Source organism: Hemitrygon akajei, chromosome 22 (assembly GCF_048418815.1).
Source record: "Hemitrygon akajei chromosome 22, sHemAka1.3, whole genome shotgun sequence".
Taxonomy (NCBI): domain Eukaryota; kingdom Metazoa; phylum Chordata; class Chondrichthyes; order Myliobatiformes; family Dasyatidae; genus Hemitrygon; species Hemitrygon akajei.
In genome coordinates, this window is record NC_133145.1 from 59839585 (window position 1) to 59854384 (window position 14800).

A 14800-nucleotide genomic window follows, 5' to 3' on the forward strand; every position below is an offset into this window, starting at 1 on the left:
GGGGATCTCTTTGAAACCTACTGCATGTTGAAAGAACTAGATAAAGTGGATGTGAAGGATGTTTCCTGTGGTGGGGGTGTCCAGAACTCGAGGACACAGCCTCAAAATTGAGGGGCGACCCTTTAAAAAAAGAGTTAGGGAGGAATTTTTTAGCTGGAGAATAGTGAATCTGTGGAGTCATCTGCCACAGACAGCTGTGGAGGCCACGACTGTTGGTATACTTAAAGTGAAAATTGGTAGTTTGATGATTGGTCAGGGCATGATAGTTTATGGCAAGAAAGCAAGTGTTTGGGGTTGAGTGGGATCTGGGGTCAGTCATGATGGAATAGTGGAGCAGATTCGATGGGCTGAATGGCCTGATTCTGCTCCTGTGTTTTATGGTATTATGGTGGTGTATTCAGTCCCATTCCACTTCTCTTTCCCTGAGCCCTGCAGATTATATTTCCTGAAATTACAATCAATTCTGTGATTTGCTGAATTCACTTTCCATTTGTGATACCGAGTTTTAGCTCGAAACATTAACAATTCTTTTCCTCCCTTTGATGCTGCTTGACCTGCTGAGCTCCTCCAATAGATTGTTTCTTGCTCCCTTTCCATTTCACAGACCAAAGTTTTCCAGAACTTTAGCAGTAGGATTTTCTTCAAAGTCCCTCTATACCTTTTGTACATCAGCAGTGACAACATCTCTTCAATTACCCTCTCTAAACCCAGCACAGTGTTGTATGTGATTTTGAAATTTCATTGTTAGGCTTTGTCTTGTAAGCTTGGCTGGAAATTTCCAAGTAGCTTCAGATAGTAACCAAAATTCTGCAGATGGTTGCATTTTCATGCACTTTGTTACCAAGCCAGGGAGGTGTTTAAAGTTGCTGCTATCCTTGGCCAATGTCTGTTTCGTCCTACTGCCTCATACCATCTTGTAGACAATGTGAGATGTTTTGACTGCATTTGACCCAGCCTGGAACTGGATGGTGCTCAATGAATAGAAGGTGTTTAAGACAATCCTTTGAAAGGATGGAGTTGAACTGGAATTTTTCACAAATCAAAAATGTGTGTTACACATTTAAAATGCAAAACATAATTTTGGTGTGTCAGTCTTTAACATTCTCGGAAGGCACCGGCTTGAAATACAGCTGGAAGTGAGACAGAAATGGGCATCTACAGTACAGATGGTTTTGCTGTAGGCTAGAATAAATGTAGCCAAAATACAACTTGTCAGTTTGGATATCCATATGTTACTTCTTCTGATGGCCACTGAGAAATGTATCTGTTTTCAAGAAAGATAGAAGAATTCTCAAAGAATTCAAGATAGGAAGATAGCTAGAAAGATAAAAGATATCACAGATAGCACAGCTTCAGAATAGAGGGACATTTATTTAGAACGGAGATCAGGAGGAATTTCTTTAGCTGGAGAGTTGTGAATCTGTGGAATTTGTTGCCACAGGTGGCTGTGGAGGCCAAGTCATTGTGTATATTGAAGGCAAAGATTGATAGATTATTAATTAGTCAGGGTATGAAGGGATTTGGAGGAGGGTGGAAGACAAGATTTTGGTGCTGAGAGGGAAATGGATCAGCCATTATAAAATATGAGAGCAGACTCGATGGGCCAAATGGCCTCATTCTGCTCCTTTCTCTTATGGTCTTAAGAATTTTATTCCATCTCATTCCACAACTGAATGTACTGTCCATTAGTGAGTTTACTTAATCACTGTCTTGTTCTTGGCTCATAGCATTCTAATCCAGATTAACACTGTGATCTTCGCTTTTATCAAAAGAGTAGGTTTAAATCAAGTTTGTTCTTTGTGCTTTATGGTAATTCTCTGAAAACTCTCAGCGCATCTGGGAAGTTTATTAATGAGAGAAAGAGTTGATGTTTTATGGTCTTTGACCTTGCGTCATAAATTACTTGGATAAAAGATCAGAGACCTGAAACATTATCTCCATTTTCTCCACAGATGCTGTCATTGTATTTGCATTTGTAGTTCAGATTTTCAGCAACTGCACTTAATTGGTTTTTGATTGCATTTCTGGATGAGTTGTAATTTTTGGCAAGCTTTGGGCACCGCGGTAGTGCAGTGGTTATTGTGACGCTATTACAGCTCGGGGTGAGGAGGTTCCGGAGTTTGGAATTCAGTTCTGGCACTGTTCTGCAAGGAGTTGCTGTACATCCTCCCTGTGGAATTCATGGGATTTGCTTGGGTGCTCCAGTTTCCTCCCACAGTCGGAAGTTGTACTGGTTAGGTTAGTTGGTCATTGTAATATTGTCCTGTGATTAGTTTAGGGTTAATCGGGGTTAGGAGCTGTTGGGACAGTGTGTCTTGAAGGGGTGTGGAAAAGCCTACTCCATGCTGTAACACTAAATAAATAAACAAACAAACAAGCAAACAATAAAGTTTCAGTGGTTGTTGCTTGCCATTCAGTGAGACGTGGCACACAGAGTATCAGGCAGGATTTAAGATGCAGATTTACAGTTCTCAGCATAGCAGATCACAGCATGGAGCTGGTGGTTCACATCACAGGTGGTTGTACGGTAATGATAGGCCTGTTCATGTATCTAGGGTGGCTAAGTCCGAGTGTTTTGTCTGCAGCTGCCTTTCTTGCTGCTTTTACTTTTTAACCATGTAAGTTGGCATAACTATTTGCCAGAAACCACTTGATGTTAGTTCACTGAAATGTATGATGCAATGGAAAAATAATTGCATAAAATCAAGCATAATGAAGATGAGTCCATATTCACACAAACAAATTGCAGGAGGAAATCAGCAGGTCAGGCAGCATCTGTAGAGGTGAACAAATAGTCGAAGTTTCAGGCTGAGATCTTGCATCAGGAAGCTGTCGACTATTTATTCCTTTCCATTGATGTCGTCTGCCAGCTGAGTTCCTCTAGCATTTTGTATTTTTTACTCTGGGTTTCCAGCTTTTGTGTTCATATTCACACAACAGTCCAAAGATTTTCAGATCTGTGTCTCATTATGATCTTGCACGCTATTGTTTACCTGCACTGCACTTTGTGGCTGTTACACTTCATTCTACATTCTTTTATTGTTTTACCTCAATGACTCTGTAATGATTTGGTCTGTATGAACAGAATGCAAGACATGTTTTTCACTGTATCTTGATACATGTGATAATAATAAACCAATTACAGTTAAACTTATGTTCCAAACGATCTCTTCCACTCTGCTGGGCATGTTCTGCCCACACGTTTTGTCCCACCACATGGAAGGGCAATGGGTGAGGTGCATAGAAATACCGGTTCCTCCAGCATAAGTCGTGCTTGTCCTGGGTGCATATTGTAAAATAAGACATAATTCCACAATGTAAACCAAACAATATAGCTTTCTGCCTTTACTAACCATGAGTTTGTATGGCATTGATTATTCAAGTTCAGTGAAATCAGAGCAAAGTGTGTTTTAGAGAGGAAGGTGAATTGCCAAAGGTCAGATTAGCGAGGAAATATGCCTGAGTTTTGTAGTTCAGGAGAAATTAGAAGAGACCACTATGCATATTGAAAAGAAACAGGGACCAAAATTTCAAGCTCAGATTGTTAGACCATAAGTTGGTTCCAATCTTGCTCTCTTTGAGGTTTCTGCCAGAAGTAGTTGCAGGATTATGGCCCATCCACATGAGAAATATATCAAAGGATTATTACTGTGCTCTTGGGAAGTTTGTACATTTGCTCATATTTAATCTCCAATTACTTTACAAAGCGTGGAATAAATATTTAGATAATTGCTTGTAAGTGTTGCTATGCTTGCTAACTTTCAGTCAAATCTTGATGACACATTCCTAATCTTTTTCTAATATTTAGTGTGTTTCTTTCCTCCATAGAATCCTTATTTGCACCCATTCCAACAGTGCTGCTGATTTATATATAAAAGATTATCTGCATCCTTATGTCGAAGCTGGAAATCCACAGGCCAGACCTCTCAGGTATGACATTCAAAGATTTGGCATGGTTATTATTTTATAATAATTTGCTGTTGCTTATTAATCCAGTAAACATAATGATTGTTTGGTTTGGAATGATTGATTAGCAATGATTGAAATGTTGATGTACTTAGCTCATATTATCTATTGCTTTTGGCCCAGATACTTGTAGATGAGTTCAGCTAAGCTGAGCCAGAATTTGTTCCCTGGATTAGGGTGCCCTCTGAAAGTTACATTACAGAAATTCAGAGCCACGTATACTAAATGCTGGAGGAACTCTGCAAGTTAGGCAGCATCCATGGAGGGGAATAACCAGTTAATTTTTAGGCTTGAGACCCTTCATTAGGATGATTTCATCAGATGATTCCAGCATCCATAGTATCTTGTGTTCTGATTAAATGCAGAAATCCAACCTGTTTTGAGTTGATGGGATGAATTTCTGTACTGTAAATTTCTGAGCCTGTCCCCTGGAATCAAATCACCTTGTCTGGTGTCTTGGGTCTGGATGTGTCTGCACCCGTTCCACCCCACACCACTGACACTCCTTTGCCAGCTGTCCCACACCCCTCCTACAGCGCTCTAGCCTAGCCATTTACAACATCCTTTGTTCCCGCCAGATTTACAAACCCTAGACAAACATATTCTTCCCTTGTAAGTTGTCACTGCTCTCAAAATCTGAAAATGCTGACAATAGTCAGATAAGGCCTCAGGAAGGAATAACAGTTTATGTTTTGTTATGCAACTGGGAAAAGGTTTTTAAGATGCTGAAAAAACAAGGAAAAAGAGGTCTGTACAGTGGAAGAGTGATTAAGAAAAAGCTGTGAAAGGCAGAGGGCGCTGACACAACAAAAATAAAACCATCTAGAGGTGCTGGAAATGGAACAGAAGAAATGTTTTCTGAAATGTTGAGCCCAATTTGTAGTTTGGTTGGCTACAGTACCTAATTAAAAGATGTGATTCAGTTCATTAAGCCCAGCTTAAATTTAAGCAAACACTGTGGGTGGTGAGGGCAGTAAGGTCAAAATGGGAAGCCTGAAGACTTGGTGCATGTTTACGGACTGGATTGAACTGAACTAAGATTTCCACACAATATCACTGTAATTGGCCTCATCAGCATTGAGGTGACTGCTCAGTGCCGAGTACTGGTGGTGTGAACATTGCAATTTATTAATGCTGAGATATTGGGCTCAGGTGCATGCTGACCCAGCACGGTCAGTATGGGACACAGCTGGGAACGGCAGAGCACCCAGGTCTTGCCATCTCCCGTATTACATACTGGGAAGCTGCTTATTCTTCTTTCTTTCCTTGACTTCATGGTTCTGCCCAGCCAGAGCCTTCTCTGTGAATGCATACACAATAGCCAGTACCACTGTTGAGCTTATTACCATTAGAAAAATTTCTGAGCTGGGGAGAGCTGTTTGCCAAATAGAGATTGGGGTCAGGGAGTGGGGGAGAACATTGAATTGGATGAGAGAGACTGTGGAACCAGGTGGTCTGTCAAAATTGGAACAGCCACTACCAATCACCAGTAAAGCCCACACTAACCATGCTTGCAGCCCTGAGATCTGTGTCTCATTGCTGACTACCATGTGTCTCTGCCTGGTGAATGCCAGCTTTCACAGGCAGCTATTACATATTGCCTTGTAGTTAACTCCACATGGAGTAATGTGCTGAAGACTTTAATTATTTCATAGTTGCCCAAGTGACCATAAGACATAGGAGCAGAATTGGGCTATTTTTCAACATTCTGCCCACATCCACTCTTATCTACACCTTTCAGTATTTGATAGGTTTCAGTGACATCCCTCCTCATTCTTCTAATTAGGCTCATTTATCACCCCTCTCAACTCCCTTCTCCTGCCTTCTGTCTATAACCTTTGACACCTTTACTAGTCAAGAACCTATCAACCTTCCCTTTGACTTGGCCTCCACAGCCATCTGTGTAAATGAATTCCATGGGCTCACCATCCTCTAGCTAAAGAAATTCCTCCTCATCTCTGTTACTCTGAGGCTCTGCCCTCTGGTCCTGGACTCCTCTGCTAAAGACAGTATCCTCTCCACACCCACTCTATCCTGGCCTTTCAGGCTACATCCACACTAGACCGGATAATTTTGAAAATGCCGGTTTCACATAAAAACAATAGCGTCCACACTATGTGTCTTTGAAAATATCTGTATCCACACTGAAATGGAGATTTTGGTGAATCTCCTCCTGCGCATGCGCAGGACACATCTACCTAAAACAAGCGACATGTTTGGTGTCGAATCTCGCCGTAACAGTGCGTGTTTGTGCAGTTACAGACTAGAAAAACTTAAAATGATGGACAGCTGTTGGCTCTCACGCATTAGGGCAACCGACAGGGAATTCACGGACAGATTGACCCGGCTGACGACGAACATTGAAAAACTAACTAACTCTGTTGCATTAATAAAGCACCTTGTTAAATGTATAAAACATGTCTGCATCAGTGTTATCTTGTATTTACATACAATGTTACATTAGGCTGTTTCACATCTATTGTCAGAGAAGTACTTGCATAAATAGGTAAACCACCTTCATACGAGCAAGGACAGAAAGCAGGGCAAAGTGAGTGCAGTATATTTATTTATTCAGTAAGTTATGGGTCAAAGTATTTGGTGAGTACATTTCTAACTCTTCTGGCTTCAGTCTCTTTGCCGTCTGTTCTGAAATTGTTAGGTTGTGTTCAAGAAAACAATGAAATAGCGTGCTGCCATCTGCCAGTGTTTTCAAAAGTCTCCCGTACCCCGTCCACACTGATTTGCCTGAGCAGCGTTTTCAAAAATACCCACACTGGAAAGCATTTCTGAAAAGCTTCGGTTTCGAGGGATGAAAACGCCGTTTTAGTGTGGACGGAGGGTAAAAACGGGTTACGGATTTATCTGGCGTAGTGTGGACGTAGCCTCAATATTTGATAGGTGTCAATGAGATTCTCCCCTCATTCTTCTAAACTGTAGTAAGTACAGGCCAAGGAACATGCCTTATCCATCAACCCTTTCATTCTGGGATCATTCTCATGAACCTTCAATTCCAGCACATTTTCTCTTAGATAAGGGCCCCAAAACTCCTCACAATATTCCAAATGTTGTCTGACCAGTGCCTTATAACGCCTTACTTATAAATACTCCTTCTAGTGCTAATTCCATTGGGGCTCTCATCCCTGGAAATACATTTGCAATGCTAAGCAAATTTATTGTTAAATAAAACACAAATAAATTTAGATGAGGCCTCTTTTAAGGTTGATTTCCATAGATGCTACCTAACCTGCTGAGTCCTCCAGCATTTTGTGTGTGTTACAATAAATTTTGGCTTTAAAAAATTTTTTTTGTTATTGAAGTTCATCATCAAACAAACATTTCCATAAGATGTATTTCAGACATTGTACATATATATCATATAATCATATATATCACAAATCTCCACAAAATATTTATCTGAGGTATACACTTATAGATAAGAGTGGAAAGAAAAAACAAGCAAAATTAATTAAAAAATGAATAATTTCTTTGAAGAAATCTGCTAATGCCAGAGGGAGTGTTTAAGGCAAGTGGACAGGTGTTAGAAGCTGTGAGAGAATGGGATACTTTTACTGTTCTTGGGAGGTACAACAGGCTGTTGCAGAGGGAGCAGTCACTTTGGAATGCCAAATAAAGAGAGAAGAGAAGATTAGCTTTGTTTGTCACATGCACATCAAAACATGCAGTGTAATGTGTTGTTTGTGTCAATGGCCAACAAATCAGGATGCTAATTCTCAATTGCTTCAAGTCATAGTTCACTTTCATAAACTCTGAACATGTTATTCCTGTTGTATATGATTTTTCTCTCGAACATAATCTCCTCTTCCCAGGAATGAATTAAGATTCATATTTATTTATTGTGTGTATGTCAAAACATACAGTGAAATGTGCCGTTTGATTTAACAACCAACACACCCGAGTACGTACTGGGGGACTTCCAGTGCCAACACAGTCTACCCATAATGCTCGGCAGAATAGCACAGAACATAACACAACAAGCAGAAAAAAACAACAGCAAACAAGTCCCATTTTTTCCCCATTCACCCCCACACACACATACGTACCCAGTCCTCTGAAGAAACCCTGATTGCTCTGATTTAAGAACATAAGAAATAGGAGCAGGAGTCGGCCATCTGGTCCGTTGAGCCTGCTCTGCCATTCAATAAAATCATGGCTGATCTAGCCATGGATTCATCTCCACCTACCTGCCTTTTCCCCATAACCTTTAATTCCCCTATTATGCAAAAATGTATCCAACCTTGTCTTAAATATATTTACTGAGGTAGCCTCAATTGCTTCATTGGGCAGAGAATTCCACAGATTCACCACTCTCTGGGGAAAAGCAGTTCCTCCTCATCTCCATCCTAAATCTACTCCCCCGAATCTTGAGGCTATGTCCCCTAGTTCTAGTCTCACTTACCAGTGAAAACAACTTTCCTGCCTCTATCTTATCCTATCTCTTTCATAATTTTTTATGTTTCTATAAGATCTCCTCTCATCCTTCTGACTTCCAGTGAGTTCAGTCCCAGGCGACTCAATCTCAATCTCTCCTCATCGTCTAGCCCCTTCATCTCTGGAATCAACCTGGTGAACCTCCTCTGCACCACCTTCAAAGCCAGTATATCCTTCCTCGAGTAAGGAGACCAGAACTGCACATAGTACTCCAGGGGTGACCCCAGCAGTACCTGTACAGTTGCAGCAAAACCCCCCTGCTCTTATATTCAATCCCTCGAGCAATGAAGGCCAACATTCCATTTGTGATTCATGCACAAGCACTTTCCAAATCCCTCTGCATAGCAGCATGCTGTAATTTTTTTTACCATTTAAATAATAATCTGCTTTCATTTCTCCTTCCAAAGTGGATGACCTTGCATTTACATTGTACTCCATCTGCTAGACCCTTGCCCACTCACTTAACATATCTATATCTCTGAAGACTCTATTTTCTGCACAATTTGCTTTTCCATTCAATTTAGTATCATCAGCAAACTTAAATACACTACACTTGGCCCCTTCTTCCAGATCATTGATGTATATTGTGAACAGTTGCAGGCCCAACACCGACCCATGGGGCACATTGCTCACCACTGATTGCCAACCAGAGTAACACCCATGTATCCCAACTCTCTGCTTTCTATTAGTTAACCAATCCTCTATCCATGCTAATACATCACCCCCAACTCTGTGCATCCTTATCTTATATACAAGTCTTTTATGTGGCACCTTATTGAACGTCTTCTGGAAATCAAAGTAAATAACATCCATCTGTTCCCCTTTATCCACTGCGCTTGTTATATCCTCAAAGAACTCCAGTAAGTTTGTCAGACAGGACCTGCCTTTGCTTAATCCATGCTGTGCCTGCCTGTTGGATCCATTTCTTTGCAGATGCCTCACTATTTCTTCTTTAATGATAGCTTCAAGAATTTTCCTTAACTACAGATGTTAAACTAACTGGCCTATGGTTACCTGCCTTTTGCCTACATCCTTTTTTGAACAGTGGCGTCATCCAATCCGCATGGACCTACCCAGAGTCCAGAGAATTTTGGTAAATCATCGCCAAAGCCTTTATAACTTCTGCCATTTCTTTCAGTACCCCGGGATGCATTCAATCAGGACCAGGGGACTTATCTATCTTCAGGCCCACAAGTTTACTCAGCACTACCTCTTTAGTGATATCTATTGTATCAGGGTCTTCACATCCCATCACATCCATAACACCTCTCTTTGGCATGTTAGATGTGGAGATTGTTACAAAATAGTCATTCAAAGCCTCGGCCATTTCCTCATTACCCAGTATCAATTCCCCCTTCTTGTCCTCCGAGGGATCTACATTCACTTTAGCCACCCTTTTCCACTTTATATAATTATTTTTTAAAACTATCTGTTTTTATATTTTGTGCTAGTTTATTTTTATAATCCAGCATCTCTTTCTTTATTGCTCACTTAGTGGTACTTAGTTGCTTTTTAAAGTTTTCCTAATTTTTCAGTTTCCCACTACGCTTGGTGATTTAGTATGCATAAGCATTTCAAGAGAAGCATATCCTTCCTACAGAAAGAAAAACTGCATGCTGTCTATAATTTATGGTCTCACCAGGACCCTATATAATTGAAGGGATTTTTCTATTCTTGTTAAAAAATACATCATTGATCTGAAATATTAACTCAATTTCTGTCTCCACAGGGTCTGCTTAACCTATTGACAATTTTGCCCTTTATTACCTAGATTTCACTTTACCAGTTTGCAGTATTTTGGTATTGAAAATTTCCTTAATCTTGTGTACCCTCCTTACAAGAAAGACTATTTTCCTACCAATTATTTTTGGTAGCTACATGCTCTTTTTATGCTGCTTATACAAAGTTGCACAAATTCATGTTTTTTAAATAATTCTCAGTATTTAAAAACTTAGTTTTTTTTATTCTATCAGCCAAATCGATTAACCTTGCAGTTTCTCTACATTAGATTTCATTAATTCCCTCAGCTTTAAAAGCTTGTAATTATTTCAGATTGCTATCTAAAACTTCTCAATAGTAGGAAGTAATTTCATTCAATTTATGCAAGCTCTTAATTGTATTTAATGATGATAGTTGACATCAGCAATGATCATAGTGCTTGATTTTTCTCTTACTTTCCCGAGAAGTCTTAAAAGATCCAAGACAAGCTATGTAATACAAGTTTGCTGAAGTATGGTTAAAGTTCAGCAGATTCAGGATTCAGTATCTTTAACCTGCCTTTGCACATTACCAAGAGATAATTTAACTTCATAAAACAGTGATAATTTACTTAATTTTTGATAAAATATACCATTGAATTGTCACCGTAATAAACCACTACAGCACAGAAGCAGGCCCTCAGGACCATCTAGTCCTTGCCGAACTATTAATCATGCCTAGTCCCATCGACCTGGAACGTAGCCCTCCATAACCTTTCCATCCATATACTTATCCGAGCTGTTCATAAATGTTGCAGATGATCCTGCATCTTCTATTGGCAGCTCGTTTCACACTCGCACCATCTGCTGGGTGAACAAGTTCCCCCTCATGTTCCCCTTAAACATTTCACCTTTCACCCTTAACCCATGACCTCTGGTTCTACTCTCACCCAACCTCAGCAGAAAAGGCCTGTTTGCATTTACCCCGTCTATATCTCTGTCAATTCTTGTCCCATTCTCCTACGTTCTAGTATTTATGACAAAAATCTTAAAACTGCTCGTGGATCAACTATCACCTTTAGAAATAACCATTAAAACTAAAGATTTTGTAACATTTCATCTGAATTTTGTGGCAGTAGCTCTCAGTGTAATTTCATGTAAGAAGATGGACACTTAAGGGAGAATAAGAACAGATCCTGTGCATTAATGCTTTCAGTATTTGAAATCACCTCTATTCTCTTTCTTTGGGCCATGTCAGTTTGTTTTCAGTTGTGTTTGGAAGTGTTCAGAGTCAATTTGGGTGTATTTATTTGTACATAATACCTCAGGTTGACTTTGGAAGTTTGGTGTGATACATATGGGGATTTATTCTGCCTTTGGAGGATACAGATGTTGGATGTGTCTTGCAGAGAATTACTCTGATTAACTGTGTCTTCATGGTGGAAAAACTGAGATTATGTGATACGTTATGATTTCTTGAGGATTAATTTTAGTTTGATTACCGTCACATGTATCTACCGTTTATATGAATTTCCAGTAGCAGTTGTGAAATGGAAAATAATCAGCCCACAGTTGTAAGATCACAGTGAAAGAGTTGGAAGCTGAGCCATTTTAATTCACTATGGCTCTCCTAATCCAATCTTTCTGTCTGTGCCCTCCTGATTGTTCCATTGAGGCCGACACAACCTTGAGGAACACCTCATCTTTTGTCTGGACGCACTGCAGTATTAGATAACTAAGTTTTTATCTTATGCATTCCACTATTGGCCATTTCTTTCTAAGATAGTTTCAGCTCAGATTATGTTATTACATTTGTATAGTCTGGCTCATTGTGTATGTCTCACAACCTGGGTATTAACCAGGTTAATGCATTATGTGCTTGTAACTGCTCTTGTTAACCCACTTGAACTCACCCCCATGGAATACCAAAACCCATCTTTGCTACTAAATGCTTACTTGTTTATCTCTCTTTTTACCAGTTCTGATGAAGAATCTCTAATCTGAAGTTCCTCAACTACTGAATGTTCTCTGCATTTTTTGTTTTTATTTCAGAAACACTAATGTGTCATGAAATTTGTTTTCTGGCAGCAGTACAGTGCAATACATAAAAATATTGAAAATTATAATTAGAAATTTGTTACATATTTTATTTTATTTAGCGATACAGCGCCAAGTAGGCCCTTGTGGCTCTTCAAGCTGTGCCACCCCAGCAACCACAAATAAACCCGATTAACCCAAACCTAATCCCAGGTCAATTTACAATGATCAGTTAATCTACCCGATACGTCCTAAGACAGTAGAAGGGAACCGGAGAAAGTGGATCTGGAGAAGCCCTTACAATATTATCAAATTAAGTGAGCGGTGCAATAAAGAGAGCAAGTATAGTGAGGTTGTGTTCATGGATTCATTGTCCATTCAGAAGTCTGATGGCGGAGGTGAAGCCACTAGTCCTGAAACGTTGAGTGTATGTTTGCTGCTCTTGTGCATCTTCCTTGATGGTAGCAACTGCAAGATGGCATGTCCTGGATTATAGTGGTCCCTAATGATGGGCACCACCTTTTTGAGGCATCCTGTGCAGTGGCCCCTCCATTCCAGGCGATATTGAAACCACACAGATTTCCAGTGTTTTTATTTTGATTTTCATTTTGTGTAGCAGTTGCTTGGATAGTTAGTTGAACAAAATGTTAGCTTTGCATTATAAAATCAAAGACTGAAGTTGTGACCTTTAAAGCCAAATGTTCAAAAACAAGTTTTAAGGTGTAACAGCGAATGCAGGAGATATTTAGCTAATCAGGCTGCCTCTGTGAAAAGAGAGGAAGTGAATGTCCTTTCATCAGAAGTTTATTGGCATGGTACGGTAACTCAGATTCTCTCTTTACAGATGTCGTTGACATTCTGAGTATTTCCAGTACTTTTTGTTTTAGAATTCCAAAATGTAATTTTTCTTTGCTTTTTGATTAAAATAAAAAGTATTCAATTGGATGTTGTCTGAAATTGTGTTTCTTCACTTGCAGGGTGTATTTCCGAAATCGATGGGTGAAGACCGTGCATCCTGTAGTGCAGCAGTATTGTTTGATTTCAAGCACACATTCCACCTTTCAGATGCCACAGAAAGAGGATATCTTGAGACATCGGGTGGTAGTGGTTACTCTAAGTACATCACAATATCTCTGCCAATTGGATCTTGAATTAGGTAAGCCACATTGGAAATTTGAATCAAGGTTTCTGTATTTTTGAAATTTCTGTTTTTATTGCTTATTTTTCAAAATTTAAGTTTTATAATGTTGTCCTTAAGCAGCATATTTGTCAGAATGCTCAAGGACCTAAATTATGAAAATACATCACAAGCCAAGTTTGTCTTCCCTGGAAATTTGATAATCGAGGGTTATTTTGTAAAGCATTTGTGAACTTACGGTTTCCATTTATTTACTGTATTTCACCCAATTTTCAAAAACCGATGTGTGAAATTTAACATGAAAATCAAAAAAAAAAATGTTTTTTCTTGTCTTGTGTACCGAGATGCAGCGAAGAGCTTGTCATGCATACTCTTCATACTGAGCAAATCAACTCCACAGTACTTGGAGGTAATACAAGATAAAACAATAACAGAATGCAGAATAAATTGCAACAACTACAGAGAAAGTATAGTGCACATAGACAATAAGGTGTGAGATTATGACAAGGTAGATTGTGAGGCCATCTTGTTGTACTTGGGAACCATTCAATAGTCTTTTTTTTATTAGTTTTTTAATACATTTTCTACATCGCTACAGATTTTAAAAAACCCAGATCGGAATGAAGAACATTAATACAGTGCAAAAATAAACATACAATAATAATATAATACAAAAGAAGATAATTGAGAAAGCACCCAAATTGAAGATATGTAAAATTAGTATCCTCCCCAAGCCCCGCAACAAAAAAGAACTCCAGACCAACCACAACACAATCTAGAGAGTATACATCAGGACATTCAAACCCCCAAAACTGTAAATACACTTAGCAACAGAAGGTATTAATGCCTACTACCAAAATAGTCTTTTAACAGCGAGATAGAAGCTGTCTTTGAGCCTGATAGTACGTGCTTTCAAGTTTGTGTATTTTCTGCCTGATGTAAGAAGGGAGAGAATGTGGAGGTGGGTCCTCTTTGATTATGCTGGCTGCTTTACTCAGACAGTGAGAAGTATAGATGGAATCCATAGAGGGAAGGCTAAATCTTTCAGCTGTGGAGTTAGGAACCAGTTCTGTGTGTAGACGTGACACTAATTTAGAGTAAAAGCAGAAAATGTTGGAAACACTCAGCAGGTCAGATGGTACCTGTGTAAAAAGAAATGGTCAAGTTTCAGGTGAACGAACACGAGAAAATCTGCTGATGCTAGAAATCCAAAGCAACACACACAAAATGCTGGAGGAACTCAGCAGGCCAAGCAGAGTCGATGGAAAAGAGTTAATGATTCAGATTCAGTTTATTGTCATTTAGAAACCACAAATGCAATGCAGTTTTAAAAATGAGACAACGTTCCCCCAGAATGATATCACAAAAGCATATGACAAAACAGACTACACCAGAAAATCCACGTAACGTTTGGCAATCCCCAATCCAGAGTCCGGAGAGGCTGCTGCGTATTAATATCACGCTAGCGTGTTCCCCGGATAGGAGCTCCAAATCCACCAGACAAAAACGACCA

The 14800-nt window shown here is 39.5% G+C and overlaps 1 protein-coding gene across 5 annotated transcripts in view; it reads left to right on the top strand.

Moving 5' to 3' along the window:
* Nucleotides 1-14800, top strand: part of helz (helicase with zinc finger) — a 302830-nt gene that overhangs the window by 132968 nt on the left and 155062 nt on the right. For all 5 annotated transcript variants that reach the window (XM_073026388.1, XM_073026389.1, XM_073026390.1 and 2 more), the window contains 2 exons: nucleotides 3829-3930; nucleotides 13127-13305. In XM_073026388.1, the coding sequence (XP_072882489.1) occupies nucleotides 3829-3930; nucleotides 13127-13305 (281 nt within the window). The remainder of the gene's footprint in view (nucleotides 1-3828; nucleotides 3931-13126; nucleotides 13306-14800) is intronic.